A 20,206-nucleotide genomic window follows, 5' to 3' on the forward strand; every position below is an offset into this window, starting at 1 on the left:
ATCCTGTATTGTCTTTGTGGCATTAGCTCTAGGCATATTTTATGAGATTAAGAAAAGTTAGATTAAGAAAAGTGCGGGAAAAGCAGGTTGTGGTGGCGATGGTGGAAAGCAAGTATTAAGTTTTTGACATATTAAATATTAAACTGAGATGCCACTTAAACATCAAGCTGGAGAAGTTGAGTGTAGAGTTGAGGGCATTTGGGTTGGAGATAAAAGTTTTAGGAATCATTAGCATAGAGGTAATATTTAAAGTTATGGTCCTAATTGAGATCACCAGGGATGTCACTGTAGCCAGAAAGAGAAAAGGTCTGAAGATTGAACTGTGGGACATCTCGATCTTAGGGTCAGGAAAATGAGGAAGAACTAGCAAAAGAGGTTTAAAGTGAATTTCTAGTAAGATAGGCTGAGACCTAGGAACAAGAGAGAGATCCTTAACACATAGTGAAGAAAATGAGAGTAATTAATTTAGTAATGATTATAAACCAGCTTAGATGAGGACTGAGAATTTAATTTTGGATTTGACAGTGTAGAGGTTATTGATGGTCTTCACAAAGAGCTTTTCAGTGAATTGATGGAAATGAAAGTCGTATTGGAGAACTTCAGTAGAGAATGGGAAGAGAGGAATTGGAGACAGTTATAGACAACTCTATAGATGGTTTTACTGCATGTATGTATGCTGCTGAGAATGACTTGCACACTCAGAATAATGGTTAATTTAGGAAGGAGGATAAGGAACGTGTGTGTTTCCATCTAAATAAACTCGCTGGGTTTCCACTTAGATAGCTTTTATGCACCTTCAACCTTACTTGATAATGCGAAAATTTGATCTCTCAAGTTGTGGTTCCAATTTACACTTCCACAAGCAGTATGTAAGAGATCAGATGGATTTTTCTGGATTTTAAAGTTAGTACAGTGACATTAAAAGAATATGGATAGGGTCTAAATATAGAAGTATCTGGATTCAAACTCATGTTTTTCCCACTCACCATGAAACAAATTGCTTAACTTCTCTAAATCTTTTTCTTCATTGGTACAATAGGAATACAATGCTTAGCACACATGAGCTTGAAATGACTAATGAGGGAGTCAAATTGAAAATATTAGAAGATAAAATGGCAAATGCATAGTAAAGTGTATTTTAGGACAAATTGACAAACTGAATAAAACTTTGTCCCTAAAACAGTCCTATTTATCAGTTTTTTTAAAATGGATTATGGTTTTGATGTCATGTCTAAGGACTCTTTGCCTAGCCCTACTTTGTGAATATCTTCTCTTATGTTTTCTTCTAAAAGGTTTATAGTTTAGATTTTACATTTAAACTAATGATGAATTTTGAGTTAATTTTTATGTAAGGTATGAGATTTAGGTCAGGGTTTTTTGTTTGTTTTGCCTATTGATGTCCAATTGCACCAGCACTGTTTGTGAAAAAGACTGTTTCTGCTATTGAATTACTTCTTCACCTTTGTCAAAAATAAATTGGACATATTTCGGTGGGCTTATTTTGGGGTGTTCTATTTTGTTCCATGTATCTGTGTCTGTCTCTTCTCTAATTCATACTCTCTTGATTACTGAACTAAATGGTAAGTCTTAAAATTGACTAGAATCATTCTTCCCACTTGATTCTTATTCAGAATTGTTTGGCTTTTCTAGGTCCTTTGCCTTTCCATGTAAATTTTAAGAGTAAAATTGTCTATAACCACAAAAAGATAATTTACTGAGATTTTGATAGGAATTGTGTTTAAACCTATAGACGAATGTGAGAATTGACGTCTTTACTATATTGAGGTTTCTAGTCCATGAACATGGAACGTCTGTCATTTATTTAGATATTTGAGTTCCTTCATTGATTCTTTGTAATTTTCATCATGTAAGTCTTACACATTTGTTACTAGATTTATACTTATTTTATATATATGTATATATTTTTGGCTGTGTTGGGTCTTCATTGCTGCTTGCAGTCTTTCTGTAGTTGCGGCAAGTGGGGGCTACTCTTCGTTGCAGTGTGTGGGCTTCTCCTTGCGGTGGCTTCTCTTGTTGTGGAGCACAGGCTCTAGGCGCATGGGCTTCAGTAGTTGTGGTACCCGGGCTCAGTAGTTATGGCTCGTGGGCTCTAGAGCGCAGGCTCAGTAGTTGTGGCACACGGGCTTAGTTGCTCCGCAGCATGTGGGATCTTCCCAGACAAGGGCTCGAACCCGTGTACCCTGCATTGGCAGGTGGATTCTTAACCACTGCACCACCAGGGAAGTCCTTTATTATAATTTTTAGAGTGATTGTAAATGGTATTGTGTTTTTAATTTCAATTGTCACATGTTTACTGATAGTTTCTGGAAATATAATGAAGTTTTGTGTGTTGATATTATATTCTGTGACTTTGCTGAAGTCGCTTATTAGTTCTTGGGGTTTTCTTGGTAGATCCTTGGGATTTTCTATGTAGACCATCATGTCGTTTGCTAGTTGGACAGTTTTATTTCTTCCTTTTCAGTCTTGCTTTTTTGCACTGGCTAAGACATCCAATGCTATGTTGAATAAGAATAAGGAGAATGGGGCTTCCCTGGTGGCGCAGTGGTTGAGAGTCCGCCTGCCGATGCAGGGGACACGGGTTCGTGCCCCGGTCCGGGAAGATCCCACATGCTGCGGAGCAGCTGGGCCCGTGAGCCATGGCTGCTGAGCCTGCGCGTCCGGAGCCTGTGCTACGCAACGGGAGAGGCCACAACAGTGAGAGGCCCATGTACCACAAAAAAAAAAAAGAAGAAGAAGGAGAATGGACATTTTTTCCTTGCTCGCTGGGGGTAATAGTGAGTAGTGCCACTCCCATTTTCATCCCTTAATTTCTAGACCTGTGAATTCTGGCTGTGGGAGAAATAGCACTATATTTTGGACACTGATTCAGAGTATATACAGCCTTCTAGAGAATCTTGTTCCAGCCCTGCAGGGTTCTGCCACCCAGCTGGCCCTGTAACTGAGTCTTCAAAAGGCAGTCCACCATTCTGTCAAACTAGCTGCTTCAAGATGGTGGGGAGCATGTTAAGACCAGTGAGTTCCATGAGCATGGGCCCATTGCCACCCTTCTTTTGCTGTAATGTGAGTTTCTTGATCAGAAACAATGTGGTGTGGAATACCATGATGGTGGATAAAGCCTTCTGTAAGTCCATGGATAGCAGGTTTGGCAGAAGCATTGAGTGCAGGGACGGCCAGTCTGTATCCAGAGAAAGTATCTATTCCAGTAAGAACAAAATACTGCCCCTTTCATGATGGAGGTGATCCAGTGTAATTAACCTGCCACCAAGTAGCTGGCTGATCACCCCAGGGAATGGTGCCATGTTGGGGACGAAATGTTGGTCTCTGCTGCTGGCAAATTGGACACTCAGCTATAGTTGTAGCCAAGTTGGCTTTGGTGAGTGGATGTTCATATTACTGAGCCCCCATATGACCTCCTTCCTTGCCACCATGGCCACTTTGTTCTTGAGCTCATTGGGTGATGACAGGTTTGGCTGGGGAAAGAGTTTGACTGGTGTCCACAGAATGGATCACCCTGCGCACTTGATTTTTAAAATATTCCTCTGTTGAGGTTACCTTGTAGTGAGCATTCACTTGGGACACAAATATCTTCTCATCTTTTGCTCATTCAGGGAGGTCTATCCACATACCTCTTCTCCAGATTTCCTTGTCACCAATTTTCTAGTCGTGTTCCTTCCAGGTCCCTGACCGTCCAGGCAAACAATTGGCCACAGCCATTATATAATCACATGTCTGGCCATATCTCTTTCCAAAGAAATGGAACACCTAGGTGCACTGCTCTCAGTTCTGCTCACTCGGAAGATTTCTCTTTACCACTGTCATTTAGGGATATCCCCAAAAGGGGCTCTAATGTTTCAACTGTCCACTTTTGGGTGGTGTCTGAATATCATGCAGAACCATCTATAAACCAGACTCAAGTTTTTTCTTCTTCTGTCAACTGATGAGGGCTTAGGTGCACACTGATGGATAGAAGGCTGTGTAGCAGCAGTGGAGACCATAGGCATTTGGGCCACTTCTTCATGTAACTTACTTTTGTCTTCAGGGCCTACTCAGTCCTGATCACATTCATACCACTTCCATTTGATGATGGAATGCTATTGTACACACCCAACTTTATGACTTGGTGGGTCAGTTAACACCTAGTTCATGATGGACAGCTACATGGTAAGTTGGTAGCCCGTGGTTAAGTGTTCAGTCTCTACTCAGGCCCAGTAGCAGGCCAAGAGTTATTTCTCAAAAGGAGAGTAGTTACCTGCAGTGGATAGCAAGGCTTTGCTCCAAAATCCTCAGAGCCTGTGCTGTGAAAGCAGACGACTGATGTCCTAGCTTGAAGACAGCCATACAGAGAGTGGGAATTCTGTCTTACTCACCTTCTATTCAGGCCTTCAGTGGATTGGATGAGGTTCATCCGTATTGGAGGTGGGGGGCAATCTGCTTTACTCAGTCTACAGTTTCAAATGTTAATCTCATCCAGAAACACTTTCACAGACACACTCAGAATAATGTTTAACCAAATATCTGGGCACCCAGTCAAGTTGACACATAAAATTAACCATCACACCATTCATCTGTCTATGGAAACTGGTTGCTTACTCCTTTTGGCTGTTGTGAATAATGCTGCTGTGAACGGGGGTGTACAAATATCTGAGTCTTTGTTTTCAATTCTTTGGGGTATAAAATGGTATTTTTATCCAGTTACTGCATATGCTTTGTTGAAGTTTAGAATTCTAGTTGCTAAATCACTTTAATCACCAGAGGCATGTTTTAGAAAAAACCGTTGTGTTACATCTGATATGTATTTAGGTTATAAGAATTCAGTTGTACTGTGTTTTATAGGCGATTGAAGGGATTTTCAATGGAAATGTTTTATTATACTTGATTTTTGCCTAATCTACTGCCTTTGGAATCCAGTCTCTGTAAAATGCAGTTATATAGCATTGTTTTCCTTTTACAAAGCAGAAAAATAATTTCTGACAATTTCTTTCTACGTGTCTTCTCAATGCTAATGAAATAAAAAAAAGTATAGTTCTCTAGTTGACAGAGGAGAAGTTTGAACAATGCGTATTTGTTTAGTTGTTCATTTTATCATTCAAAGGAACATTTTGGTCAAAGCCAAAGCATATTTCTGTATTCAGAAGAGTTTATTCTTTTTATAAGGTAATGAAGAGAGGGGGTACACCGTTTTAGAGTTTATACAGCACATAGAATAAAAGTATGGGGATTTTGAAAGAGTACTGAGTTAGGTATTGGGGAATAAATTTATTTTATTAACCCCACTTTACTATTAAGGTCTAATTTTGGGCAGGCCATTTTACCTCTCTGAGCTTATTTCCTTGTATCAAAGACAGTGAAGATGATAACACATGCTACTACTTTATAGGGCTGTGATGGTCAAGTGAGGTAAAGTATGTGAAGTCTTTAAAATGATATATAGATGTTAGATGGCATTTTATGATCTGAGCTGATAGAAGGAGAAAATGGATATTAGACATAATACAGCTGCTTATGTATTGGATGGTTTTTGTGTGTCTGATTAAAAGGTTTCTAAATTTTGAACTGTGGAAGATGACTGAAGTAAAGGAATTTAATTCATTGGAAGGAGAGATGTGAGAATCTTCAAGCCAGTTTTTGATATTAAAAATCTTCTATTTTACTCTGTTTTGCAAAGATTTACATGTTGTTCAGAACTTTACTAATGAATCAGAAAGTTGTCAGCATGTATCTCTTGGGCCCAGTATGCATACTTTGTGACATTTTTTATTTTACTAGACAATTTGCAAACCTTTTTTTATAAACATGTTTGTATGCTGAAAATGGTATATATTTGTGTGAGTTGAGGTTTATTTGATACAGCAGGGATATTGAAGAATTTTAAACAATGACTTTTTAATTTTTTTTTACAAGTTTTTTGATGTCTTATCTTTGTGTCCTACGGAAAGACTAGAGACTGGAGGTAGACAAACTATTTTTTCCTCTAGCATATTTTTATGATCTGTACAGATGGATTTGTTATATCTGTGTAAATGAGAGACAGAAATAAAGTGTTAATTCTGAGGTTCTTCTTTTGTTTAAAAGAAAGCGGGGACTGGTTTGCTATACTATGTATCCGAGGAGCTCTTTCTCTTCGGGAACTTGAGTTAGATTGAAAAAAATCTCAAAATCTAAACTTAAAAAACAAAACAAAACACATCTTTTGGGAACTAAATAAATTTGAAGTTTATCTTTAATTTTTCCGAGTTTCCATATGACACTAAGATGACATATAGTAAGAATTTTTGCCTCATCCCATGATGATAGCCTAAAAGAGATCATTAAATACTGTCTACAGACTGATTTTAGGGCTGGGGCAGGGAAACTACGAGATAAGCCTGCAGCACCTCCTTACAGGAGGTAAGGAAATGCTCACAAAATAAAAAGATGTGACTGAGGAGCCGTGCCGACTGTATGCACTGTGGTGTCCTGGGTGGGATCCTGGCACAGAAAATGGACATTAATGGAAAAACTGATGAATAATATCTGGGCTTAGTTAACAGTAATGTACCGACATTGGTTTCTTCCTTTTGACAAATGTAGCCTTGTAAGGTAGGATGTTAACAATAGGGGAAACTGGGTACAGACACTATCTGTACTATCTTTCAACTTTTCTGTAAATCTAAAAAGATTCAAAAATAAAATGTTTATTTACAAAACCTTGGTGACAGTTTTTTTTATTATGTATAATCAAATGATGTGAAGAATAAAAACTGTTTTGTGTTAGCCAGTTTTCTCCAGTTAGCATGTTTTAGTTTAATATTATGATCTTCCCCTCTAAAAGAATAATATGCTATATTACCATTATTTTTATTTTTAAGTTCCCTTATTCATAGTAGTTTCATTTATATGTAAGATTTAGTGACCTTTTAAAAATCATATTAACATCTGAAATTTTTAAAATGATAGGAGGTTAATAAGGTACAAATTAATAGCTGTATATTTTGAAGGGAAGAAGTTAATAATTTACCATAGTGGTACATAGGATCTAGGTTGTGATTGTTTTGAGAATTATGGTTTTGAAAGTGCTTATGTTATATTGATACTGTACCTCATCATAATATAGCACTTTGGGAACTTAAAAATGTAATAATCTTATCAGTTAAGGCAACACATAAAAAGTAATCTAACAGAACAAAAGAATACTTAAAATAATTTAAAATATAATCTTTGTTATCAACTATGAAAATGAATATAAATAAATTTCATGTAATTTCTTTTCTAGATTTATTATCTAGGATAGATTTGGATGAACTAATGAAAAAAGATGAACCACCTCTTGATTTTCCTGATACACTGGAAGGATTTGAATATGCTTTTAATGAAAGTAAGTGGTGTATGCTATATGCAAGATTTGTTTAAAAATGCTCATAGGGCTTCCCTGGTGGCGCAGTGGTTGAGAGTCCGCCTGCCGATGCAGGGGACACGGGTTCGTGCCCCGGTCTGGGAGGATCCCACATGCCGCGGAGCGGCTGGGCCCGTGAGCCATGGCCGCTGAGCCTGCGCGTCCGGAGCCTGTCCTCCGCAACGGGAGAGGCCACAACAGTGAGAGGCCCGCGTAACGCATTAAAAAAAAAAAAAAAAAAAAAAAAAACTCATAGAATCATAGGACAGATAATTATTTGCTACTTTTATTTGCCAGCTAGAAAATTTTATGTGTTTCTTTTGAGAATAATGTCTTATCCTTCTATGATGAAGTTCTTCAGTCAAGTAAAAGAACCAAGTAATAATTTCCCATAGTTGTCAAGTCACTTAAACCAACGAATGTGAATTTGATTCAGCTTATATATTTTCAGTCTTGAGGGTTCAGCTCCCTTGTATCCAGCTGGAACTCCCAATTAAATTATGTAGAAAGATGCTACTATTTCACATGTTATTTAAAATGAAATGACTGGCAATAATTATCTGTGACAATATTTTAAAGCGTAATACTCAATTCCATGATTTTTTTAGGCAACGTCCTTATTGTAAAGTTTGTTAATTAAGTTCTGAATAAAATAAGCTTTGCACTTGGGATTTGGAATAACATACCATAGACTGCAAGGATGTTTCTGGAACAAAGCACAATTAAACTCTAGATTAATAACATTGTAATACTTGAAGGATAATGTTATTACAGGCCAGGTAGCATTTGAATCGCAGCTTTCTACTTGTTGCCCTGCATTAACTAAATTGGTGATCTGTCATCACTGTGTTTTTTCAAAATTTTACATGCAGTTATTTTATTCTGTTCACATTGACGATTGTCATACAACATACAAAAAGTACAAAAACCCAATTCATTTTCTAATACCAGGTTAGAACCAAGTTGCAAAAGAGAACTGTACAGTAAGTTACAAGAAGAGTTCAGGTGTCCTGTACAAATCATGCTGCCTGTTGCATGATGTATTTAAAGCTGTACATATTGCCACAGGAGAATGTCTTGTCTTTGCAGCGTCCATACAGTTCCTGCCGATGAGGCCTCCTTAGATTCATGTGTCTGTACAATATCAATTATAGGTGTTAGAACTTACAGTGACAGTCTCTTTGTACTAGATTATTAAATGAGTTTAAACAGAGCATATTAGAAACTTTGATCTCTTTTCTGATACTAATTTTCATGTTTTTTAATAAAGGATATCTAATGGCAAAGTATGTATGAGTAGTAATATTTTGTTTTTAAAAGAAATTTTATAATTTAATTAACAGAGTCAAAATTGCTCTGAGACTAATGTTGCCTCTGCCCCTCTAAAACAATTACCAGACTCTTTCAGAACAGGGATTGGGGGAGTGTGTTGGTAGTATGGGTAAATCATAGAACTATGTTTGCTTTATGGATAGAGGATATCAGTTTTCATTGAAGTCTGTCTTTCATCTTCCTTGAACATTTCTTAAAGGGAGTGAAAAACAAAGAAGCAATACACTTTTCTCTCTCACTTTCCTATCAGATATATTCATACACACATCTTTGCTTACATTTTTATACCCTTGCATGCACATGCTCTGTACTTACACACTTTCAGACACACCTACACCTTTGCACATGCAAGTGTACTTACACATGAATGCATATGGACCCTTGCACACACCTATCATTTATTTTTTAAATATCCTGGACACTGTCTTGCATAAATATAGACTTACAGTATGAGGCAAAGATTCTTGCATTCCAAGGAGAGAATGTTACTTTTATGGATCTTATTTTTAGCATGATACAGTTCAGGGTTGAACTCAGAGTGAATAGTGAGTATTTTTTCAAAGAGGTGAGGTTCTGAAACCAGGAAACTGGTTTCATTATTAAACTGCTAAAAGGGCAGTTCTAACTTAGTATCTCCAGAGACTTTTTTTCAGGATTTATAATAAAAAAAACTGTTATGAAAGCTTTAAATTGAAACTTTCATTACCTGATTGAAGAAGCTTCTAAATTTTCTAAAGAATTTTAAAGTTCTTAGTTGGGTAACAGAAGAATTTGGATACAGAGTTCACCCTAAGGAAAAAAAAAACTGTAATGAAGGGGAAGAGATTCTTTTTACCTTCATCAAACTGTTACCTTGTTCTTTCAAATCACTTTACCTTTTCAAATACTCTTTGTGTTCAAAATTCCTATTTAGCCATTCTCCAGTTGTTGGAATTGTATAAGGCCCAGCTCTTGCTTTGGAAGATGAAGGTGAAGGCTTTTATCCTTTTCCCTCAACCCACACTCACTATACCTCTGTACAGTATTTTGAGGAAGCACACTTTCGTATCACCAAAAAAAATATTTGGACTCAGCAACAAACTGAGTTTGAATCTTGTCTTCCATGATAGCTGATATTTATTGTACTCTTACTACATGCCAGGAAGTGTCCTAAATACTTTCAATTTATTAATTTATTTAGGCCATTGATAGCTTATTTTGGGTCTTAGACTCCACCACCAATCTGATAAAATATATGGATACACTTCAGAATAATGGGCATTTGGGTATACACAGGAAATTTTACAACTGAGTTTTGGGGACTCTAAAATAAAATGTCCTAAGTCAGACCTTTGACAGTTGCTGAAGAGATTTTCCAAACCTTTGAGAAATACCAAATTTGCAAATACAACTATGACATAAGTGATCTAGATTATCTTTTCTGGTTAAGAATGCTTACTTTCTTTGCCTCTTTACCTTCTTTTCGCTTTTAATACTAGAGTAGCATTGACATGTATACACTACCAAATGTAAAATAGGTAGCTAGTGGGAAGCAGCCGCATAGCACAGGGAGATCAGCTCAGTGCTTTGTGCTAACCTAGAGGGGTGGGATAGGGAGGGTGGGAGGGAGACGCAAGAGGGAGGGGATATGGGGATATATGTATATGTATAGCTGATTCACTTTGTTATACAGCAGAAACTAACACAACATTGTAAGGCAATTATACTCCAATAAAGATGTTTAAAAATATATAAATAAAAATAAAATCAATGAAAAAAAACAAGCAAACAAAAAGTACTAGTGCTGATAGTTGGCTGTTTTGATAGGGCTTATTTTCCCTAAAGTATCAAAATCATTATCACTTTATGAGAATTATTATGTCCAAAATGAACAGAGAATTAAAAAAAAAACCAAACCTCTCTTTGAGATGTAGTTATAAGTATCTATATCTAACTACCTAAACTCACTATCTAGGTAAGTCAGTTCCCCTTCACACAGCAGTCTCATAGAAAATACATTTAAAATTTTAGTGCAGCAATATTACACATTACTGTATGTCATGTACCTTTAAGGTTGCCTTAGTCAAAATGCCAAGTGCTAGATTTGCAGATGTCTTCAATCTGCTTGTGTTGGTATGCTAAATGGGAATTTCCCTGTCCTAGAAAGAAAACTGTAGATGTACCTTACAATTTACATGGCATCATCTGACCATAAAAGAGTGTTATAATGATCCAGTGCAGTGTCTCATGTTGAGTATTAAAGAACTTTACAAATAAGGATTAGCCCTTATTTTATATATTAAAAATACCCATTTTATATGTAGTAAAATTGATTCATAAAAATAATGAAATAGTTTTACTTAGAGTAGTATATTTCCTGGCTTTAGTTTCAGTGCCACAGCTTTCCTTTCAAGTCTTTCTTCACTCTTGCATGTCCTCATTGGATAAAAATCAAATACTAATAACTCCATTCAGCTTGACCATGTCCCTCTTCTGCCCCTGAAGTCTTTCTTGTGCCTCATTGCTCTTAGGATAAAGTCCAAACCCAGTAGTTTGGGCCTTCTGCTATTTGATTCCACGTGTCCTCCAATGTTGTATTATTTTATTTTGTTCATACTCTTTTTGTTTCTTTTCAACTGGGTTGTTCACCATTATTTGAACTTGCTGTCATGTTTTTTCAAAATTCTGTTTATGTTGTCTAAGTAGGGGCGGGAGGGAAGGTGTTAAAGCACTTGGTCTGTGGTCTGTTTCTCTCTTGAATACCAGGGGAATGCTTCTGGGGAAAGCAAGAAGACAGGTGGCCTGGTCTGTGCTATGAGGAGAATCCTTATCCATGGAGTATTTTGAGCAGGATAACTGGTTTGGCATTGCTTATGGTTAAACAAACCTATAATCTGTGGATATGTAGGGCATGTTTCTCTGAAAAATATCACATGAGCAGTACAACTCTCTGGCACATAAAATGGAATTGTTTTATAACCAGCATGCTCACCAATGTGTTAGGTAACTCATGTGCCCCACTTAGAGACATCACCTATTCTGAACCAGAGAGTGCTATCCAGTGAGAGGATAGGCCCTGGGAAGACATGGTCAGGCTGTTCCAGACCTGCTTTGCCTGTGCCTCTTGATTGCTTGTACCCTTGAAGTTATTAGTAAAGTTATTAATTATCAGTAAGATCTCTGAATTGTATGAGTCTGACTTGACAGTCTAAACCTGTTTTGGCTCACTGTCTCTCTCCAATTTCCATTTTAAATCTTACTTGTATTTCAAGGCCTAGTTGAGAAATTTCACTAAAACCTTCTGAACCTATTCTAGCCGATAGGCATCCTTCATTTTTCTAAACTCATTTTAGACTTTATTATCTATGTGAATTGCCTGTAACAGTTTTTAGACTGTTGACTTACTTCATTCTTGTTTAACTCTCTGAAAAGTTGCTTAACTTTTAAATGTTTATGCTGTTACTCCTCAGGTAGCCTCTAAGCTTAGGAATGGGGACCACGTTCATGGCTATAGCTAGCAAAAATCCTCATACATTGTAGGCCCTCAAATATTGTTAATTTGCTTTGGATTAGAGAAACAAAGATCAGAGACATAGCATTTGAATACTTGGGGTCATTCTTTTATACTATGTATATGTTTGCATCATATGGATATTTGAAGAAAAAAATCTGATGAAAAAAATGAAACTGTTCTGAGAAAGATATTTTAAATTTTTATTAGACATTATTTATTATACTTTCCATATTATTATAAATGTACTCTGAATCATAGCAATATTGTTTGTTTGTCTTCTAGAGGGGCAGTTAAGGCACATAAAAACCGGGGAGCCATTTGTTTTTAACTACCGGGAAGACTTGCACAGATGGAACCAGAAAAGATATGAAGCGCTTGGAGAGGTATGGTCGTGTATACAACTTCAACCTTGTGTTTTTCCAATTTTAAATAGTCAGAATAAAGGTTTTGAAGCTGAAGCAGTACATGCACTCTTTCTACAAAAAAGTGATTAAAAACAGTTTTTGCATTTTTTAATTTTTTGTGGTAATGCTAGAAACATATTTTCAGTTTAAAAGTTTATGTTTTTACATAAATATATCCTTCCCATGACCTTAATATTTTGTAGTGAGTCGTTATAAAGGGAACAAATTCATGCTAAATTTTCTATTTTTAATGTTTTTAGGAGCTTGAATCCTCTGCTGTGCGAGGAAGAATAAGTGTTCTTTTAAGTGCTTATCTAAAACAAAAAACAAAAATCAAAAGAGTTGCCTGTGTTAACTATGTGAGGTGATGCATGTGTTCATTATCCTGATCTTGGTAATTTTTCTACAATGTATAGCAAATCATCTTATTGTGCACTTTAAATATATACAATTATAGTTGTCAATTATTCCTGAAAGTTAAAGGAAGTACTTATGTATATGAAGAAGATTGATATTTGGCTAATAAATTGGATATAACCTACTTAACCTCTGACTTGATAAAGGATTAGGCCTTGTGAAACATTAGATACCTCACATGCTACCACTGGTAGGAACCTTTGAAAATGGCATTTGTCATTCAAGTGAATGTTTTGTTAAAACTCAAAGTTGTACTCATTGGCGTCATATTAAGTATTTTCAATAAAATGCATATGGACACATTTGTTTAGTGCGATAACTAAACAGCCACTTTACTTCTATAAGGAAGAGCTGAAAGTTTTATTTCTTTTTTGGCTCTTTAATAAAGTAGTCAAAATTAATTATTTGGTTAAACAGTAGCATAAAGAATATATGAAATTTAGTTTATGTTTTCCGGGAGACAGTTTTCCTTGGATCTCTTCATTTCTGCACGTGTCTGAGCAAAGACATTGACAGCTTTTGTTCTGGACCATCTTTTTGAGGATGTCTGTATAGGAAACAGCCTTGGAAGAGAGAGATTGTGTCTTCCTCCAAGGCAGAGGGCAGATTTGTTTGTGTCAAGGTACTTTCACCTTCCTTTCCCTACTAGTGGCAAAGGATGAGCAGGTTTGCTAGCAACCCCCTCGTTAGATTGGGCTTCATAAGTTTGAGGTTCCACAGCCATGATACAACGTCACTATGTGCTCAGCCTCTACCCTGGGCGTATCAACATTGCCTCTTTGGTATTTGAGGGGCAGGAGAAACAGATGAAAACATGAAGCTCATACTGCTTGCTGTAACCTGGGTAATAAAATCCTTTGTCTCTTACCCAGGAGTCTAGTGTCTTCTGGCTGCAGCCATGAAACTGTAGTGGGCTAACTTTTTAACTTGCAACTCAGAGTAAAATCACAGACTCTTGAGAGTTCTTGACGTTGTTCTCCAGCATTTGTAACTTAACTGTATTTAATGCCCTGAATGATTTCTGCTGTCCATAAAAAAGAGTTTGCCTAATTCCACGTGACTTAATTATGTGCTGCAGACTGATAGTATTTTTATTATAGAATATCCATACTATATGGCCTTAGAGAAGGACTGGGATTGTTTGTTTATTTTTAATGGGGATTACATTTTACTCTTTTCCATAAGCCATGTACATTTGTTCACTTGGATAGGTGCTGTTCTCCAAACATCTGCATTTTTGACATCTGCATCTTTTTCAGTCTCAATCTATATCCTTCAACATCATCTTTATCAAAATCTAAGTAGTGTGTCTTATTAGATATTCCCATGTGTAAGTGATTCCTTTCTCCTGAGATCTCCTACCTAATTCTTTGGACATACGGAGGGTCACAAAAAAATTTTAACCCTCACAGTCAACTCAAGACTTATGTCAGTATAATTCTCAAAGTTCTTGTATAACTGTCTACAGTTCCTAGAAGACAAAGAAACATCATGTTTAAATTCCGGAAATATTTAGTACTTCATATTACCAATAAGATCTCTAGTTCCATTAAGCGAGAACCTGTGTAAAGCCTCTCACCACAATGTCCTAGATGTAGAAGCACTGAAAAATCTCCTTTCTCCTCAGTGATGGATAGAACGGAATTCAGAAATTTGAGTTTATTGCCTGGGAGGCTGCCTTAATAAACAGCTTTGGATATGCTTAAGATTTAAGTTTTAAGGAAACGAATTTTGACTTCAGGCTATAGCCTAAACCAAAAGCCCTTCTGTTTTCTTAAGTGTTTTCCTACTGAATATTGAGTTTTGTCTTGAGCTGAGAGGTACTATATATGTTTCACAACTGCTGTTTTAGTTTATGTGTATTTCTCTCTTAAGGAGATTATTATAGCAGTCATTCAGTAGAAATTGTTTTTAAGACTTGCTCCTGAAATGCTCTATCATTTTGATGTAAATTAAACTTATTGTGTAAGTAAAATAAACTGAGATGTCATTTTCTTTTTAGAATGCAGTGCCATAAGTACACAAAAGAGTACTCTTTACCTTCAAATAGTTACATTTTTGTAATCAAATGCTTTTGCTAATATGTATATATATATTTTACTGTCTACATATAGCTTGATAAAAACATATAGCCTTTAATAAGTTTGGTTAATTTCTCTAAATTTAGAAAGATACTTTCAGTTTTAGGAAGTGGGAGAGTGGTGTGAAAGGGTAATTTTCAAAATAGAAGTCTTTTAATGTATGTGCATTGGAGCAAAAGGCCGAGGAATAACATTTCTGGTAGACACAGAAAGACTAGAAAGGCTATCATGTTACGTAGTAAATAGAATGGTAAAAACTCAGCATGTAACTTGTCAAATTTTCTCAACTGTCTCTTTCATGTCAATACTGAATTATTCTTAAATGCAGAATTTGTAATCCAGCAGAAATTCTAATGAAAGATTTGATTTTCTTGCCTAATTTGGGTCTTTGCATTCCCTTTGATATTTGTTTACTTCTTTAAAAATTAATAAATTGTCAATGTGCTTATTAGTAAGAGGATAGCAGTGATTGGATAGTCTTACAAGCTTGGCTTTTTATTCATGGATAGGATCACACTTACAAAATAAAGAAAAAGTAAGGGCATAATTTTTTTCCCTGGACCTAAATTAGTAGTATGTCTTGTAAAATAGTGGAAACTTACTGAAAAATATTGCATCTAAAAAAATGGAATTTATTGAAGAATGTAGGCCAGCAGTGTCTTTTGGGTTTTTTTCTAATGGCCATATTTAGGTACTTGAAATAGGAGCAACTTAAAGTAAAGAATAATAATATAAATTATTATTTTAATATTCAAATATTTGAATATAATGTGATTATCTGTGTATAACTATTACCTTCATATAAGGTGAAATTCTCACATCTCATATTGTGACAGAAACAAAGGTCTGGCTGTCAGGAGATCTGGGTCCTAGTTCTGGCTCAGCACTATCTGTGTGACTGGGAAAATATAAGATGAGCCTAGGACATCATCTTTTTCTGGAAAGCAAACATTTAGTCTAATGGAAGTATGTGAAGAGGACAGAGAAACCAACTTGAAAGGATTTCCTTTGGCCGAAATTGGGACAATTCGAGGGTAAAACAGAGTTAGGATTCTATTGATTATAAAACATTTAATAAAAAGTCATGATTCCATAACATTTTAAAAAAATGTAGTTAATGTGCTATCGTAAGATGAAAATTATCTGAAAATTGGTAATCAAAAGGAGAGAATTAAGTAGCTAGACTTTTTATTAGGAGCTGTTGTTCATTTGCAGGTGAGGAAGGAATGTTCTACTTTACCAAAGAATACTGGCTACTAAAAGTAAAAAAAAAAATGACAGAATTAGAAAATCACCATAATTCTAAAGATGTTCCCTCAAGATTCCCATTTCCTGCTTAGTCAGTCAAACACTAATCTAGGAGCTACTGTGAAGAGACTTTGCAGATGTAATTAAGGCTACTCGTCAGCTGATCTTAAGATAGGGAGATTGTCCTGGATTATCTGGGTGGATTCAGTACAATCACAAGAGTAATTAAAAGCAGAAGAGAAAGGCAGAAGAGTCAGTCACAGAAATTCTGCAGAAGAGGCAGGAAGAGATTCCAAGCATGAGGATTCAACACACCATTGCTGGCTTTGAGATAGAGGACCCACTTGCAGGAACCAGAGAGAGGCCTGTAGGAGCTAAGCATATCCCTGAACTGACAGTCAGCAAGGAAAACAAGGATCTCAGTACTGCAGCCTCAGTGAACCGGATTTTGTCAACAACCTGAGTGAGCTCGGAAGGGGACTTTCTCCAGAACCTCCTGATAAGAGCCCATCTGGCTGACACCTTGATTTTGGCCTTGTGAAACCTAGAGCAGAGAAACCAGTAGAATCAACCCAGATTTGTGATCTATAAATTGTGAGATGCCAAATTGTGTTTAAGCTATTAAGTTCGTGGTAATGTGTTAAATTAGTAATGGAAAACTACCACACAACCCCTTAATGAAATGATTGATTCAGATGAGGATCATGAATGTATACTAATTTCATTAGGTGAAAGGATGTGAGGGAATATTTGCACAGTGTATTTGTACAAAATATTTGCAAAGTATTTCCAAAGTATCACCTCACAGATTTCTTGCAATTGTAAGGGGGCAAAATATGTACCTTAAAATAGAGATCTAGCTGTCAGCACATTACCTAAGTGAACAAAGTTAGTATCATTTTTATTTTATTTTATTTTTTTTGTGGTACGCGGGCCTCTCACTGTTGTGGCCTCTCCCGTTGCGGAGCACAGGCTCCGAACGCGCAGGCTCAGCAGCCGTGGCTCACTGGCCCAGCCGCTCTGCGGCATGTGGCATCTTCCCAGACCGGGGCACGAGCTCATGTCCCCTGCATCGGCAGGCAGACTCTCAACCACTGCGCCACCAGGGAAGCCCAGTATCATTATTAATAGAAGAACTTGACGTTACGCGTCTTCTGATATGATGCAGTTTGAAGTACACAGCATTAACCGTGAATATTCTTGCTATGTTTATTGAATCTGATGCTAATCAGACCTTTAGATGTGTCTTCCATTTTCGTGAAATATAGGAATAGAGGGAAAAGTAAATGGACACAGTCCAGAACATGGGACATGTAAAACACAATGCCATTAAAAATACCGAAAAGATTTATGCGTCAGAGGTAAAGAAACTGTTGTAGATGAAAATAAACAAGGAGATAGCAACCAGTTTCAGTGTATGAACATTGATGGGATTTTTGTTTAAAAAAACTAAAGCAAACAAAAAAACCTCTACACTCTTTAGGGGCAACTGAGGAAGAATTGTTCGTTTCTTTAGGTGTGATAATATTATGTATTACAGTTATGTAGGAAAATGTCCTTATTCTTAGGTGATAACTGTGAAATATTTAGGGAGAAGGTCATGATGCCTGCAAGCTATTTTTAAACGCTTCTTGAGAAAGGAAAAAACCACAGAAATAAACAGAAAGCATATATGGCAAAATGCTGTTAAGAATTGTTCAGTCAAGGTGGGAGATGTAAAAGTGTTTATTGTACTATTTTTCAACATTTCTGTGTGTTTGAAAAGTTTCACAAGTTGAGTATTGGGAAAGAAGAAGCTGGTGATAGGAAACTTGAAGGAGCGTTGTGTTTGTGAGTGTGGCTTTTTCCCTGTCAGGCTATATACTTCAGTGTTCTTGGACTGTACCATTTTATTTGAGACCCTTCAAATATCTAGAATTTGGAGTACTTCTTTCTGGGATAACAACATCCATTCTAGCACTTGAGTTGTCTCCAAAGAGTTTGTTCCATTTCTTTAGAAATACCTTACTTAGTATTTTGCCTGGGGCATAAGTGCATTTGGCATCACAGAGGGAATGAACTAGGTGGGTGAGTATTATGACAGTTTCTATGAGTCTCTCATACTCCTATATGTCTTATTAGATATGCCAAGAATACAGGAGTCTGCCTGCTTTTTACCTGGGCCATTTCTTAAGAGTTGTGTTTTCAACAGGCAGTATTGAAGCATGAGGTTAGGTCTTCCTCTGGGACAAAGAACAGGCTTGCTTACAGCTTACTAGGAAATGGTGGGCTCCCCAAGCTCGGTATTCCTCAGCTTTGACCTGAACTGCTCTGTGTGCAGCATCCATCTAGGGTCACATCATGTTGTGCCCCAGGGACTTGGGGTCCAGGGAACCAGTGCAAATATGCTGATGCTATGCTGTGATTAATAGTCCTTTATCTGTGACCCAGAAGTTTTGTGTCTGTTGTTAGCACCCATGAAAGTTAACAGGCTAGCTGATTAGTTTGTAACTAGGGCAAAAGCAAATCTCAGACCTGTCAGTGTAATCCCTCAGTTTTCAGTCTGACTTCTCACTTTCACTCTTCACTGGATCTGCATTTTCCAAGCCTTGAAACCCCTGAGGTTCTGCTGGGCCAGTAACCTACTTTCCTAGTTTAAATGGATGGCACTACCATTCATCCAGTTTTGTAAGGCAGAAACTACATAGTCCTTTCACTCTTCATGTTTGACTTCATGTGACCAGGTCTTGTTATTATACCTTTTTACGTCACATCTTTTTCCATGTCTATTGCTACTGGTTTAGCTTAGGTCTATATCATGTCTTAAACTAGATTACTGCAGTTCAGCTTCATGATGAAATGCATCCCCCTGTCAGAATTCATATGTTGAAGCTCTAACCTCTTACGTGATTGCATTTGGAGATAGGGCTGTTAGAAAGTAATGAAGATTAAATGTGGTCATAAGGGTGGGGCCCTAATCTGATACGATTGGTACCTTTATAAGAAAAGATCTCTCTCTCTATTCCCCCTTCCCTCTCTCTCTCTCTCTCTTTTCCCCACTTCATGTACACACTGAGGAAAGGCCATGTGAGGACAGAGCAGGAAGGTAACTGTCTACCAGCCAGAAAGAGCCCTCTCACCAGGAACCTAATCAGCCAGCACCTCGATCTGGTACTTCCCAGCCTTTAGAACTGTGAGAAATAAATTTCTGTTGTTTATGCCACCTAGTCTGTGGTACTTTGTTATGGCAGCCTGATCAAACTAAGACACTACCTGCATTGTGGTCCATCCATGCCTACTCCCCTCCTTCCACCTCCATCTTTGAACCTGTTCTCAATGCTGCTACCAGAGATATCTTTTAAAGCTGCAACTGTGAGCATGTTTGCCTGTTTTTAGAATCTTTATGTGCTTCCCTACAAAATGAATTTCAGACTGCTTGCCTTGTTATACCAGACCTTCATGAGTTGGCCCTTGCATATTTTTCTGGCTTTATCACTTACCTCCTCTCTTGCCCCAGTTCCCACTCACCCTATGCTTGAGCTATATAAACCTACTTGTGGTTTTCTAATATACCATGCTGTTTTATATCTCTGGGCCTCTACTCATGCAGGGAGCATTTGGTGCCAAGGATGCAGCTTTACCACCCTCCCTCCCATCTGCTTGCAGAATATTTATTCATCTTTCAAGCTTAGATCAACCTCTAAGAAAACTTTCTCTGATCCACATAGGATAGAATGGACCTCTCTTCTTTGTGTCTCAAATTTGCTTTTAAAATAATTCTGTTATAACACGTATAATATATTATTTCTCTTAGTGTGTAATGTATCTTTCTCCTTTTACTAGATGTGTTGGGGGCTTA

At 37.0% G+C, this 20,206-nt stretch overlaps 1 protein-coding gene across 4 annotated transcripts in view; it reads left to right on the forward strand.

Annotated features, from left to right (window-relative positions):
• The window catches only part of FAM172A (family with sequence similarity 172 member A), a 428,631-nt gene that overhangs the window by 39,589 nt on the left and 368,836 nt on the right, over positions 1-20,206 (forward strand). For all 4 annotated transcript variants that reach the window (XM_032625778.1, XM_032625780.1, XM_032625777.1 and 1 more), the window contains 2 exons: positions 7,274-7,375; positions 12,501-12,601. In XM_032625778.1, coding sequence (XP_032481669.1) covers positions 7,306-7,375; positions 12,501-12,601 — 171 coding nt within the window. In that variant the 5' untranslated portion in view covers positions 7,274-7,305. The remainder of the gene's footprint in view (positions 1-7,273; positions 7,376-12,500; positions 12,602-20,206) is intronic.

Source organism: Phocoena sinus, chromosome 3, assembly GCF_008692025.1.
Source record: "Phocoena sinus isolate mPhoSin1 chromosome 3, mPhoSin1.pri, whole genome shotgun sequence".
NCBI lineage: Eukaryota > Metazoa > Chordata > Mammalia > Artiodactyla > Phocoenidae > Phocoena > Phocoena sinus.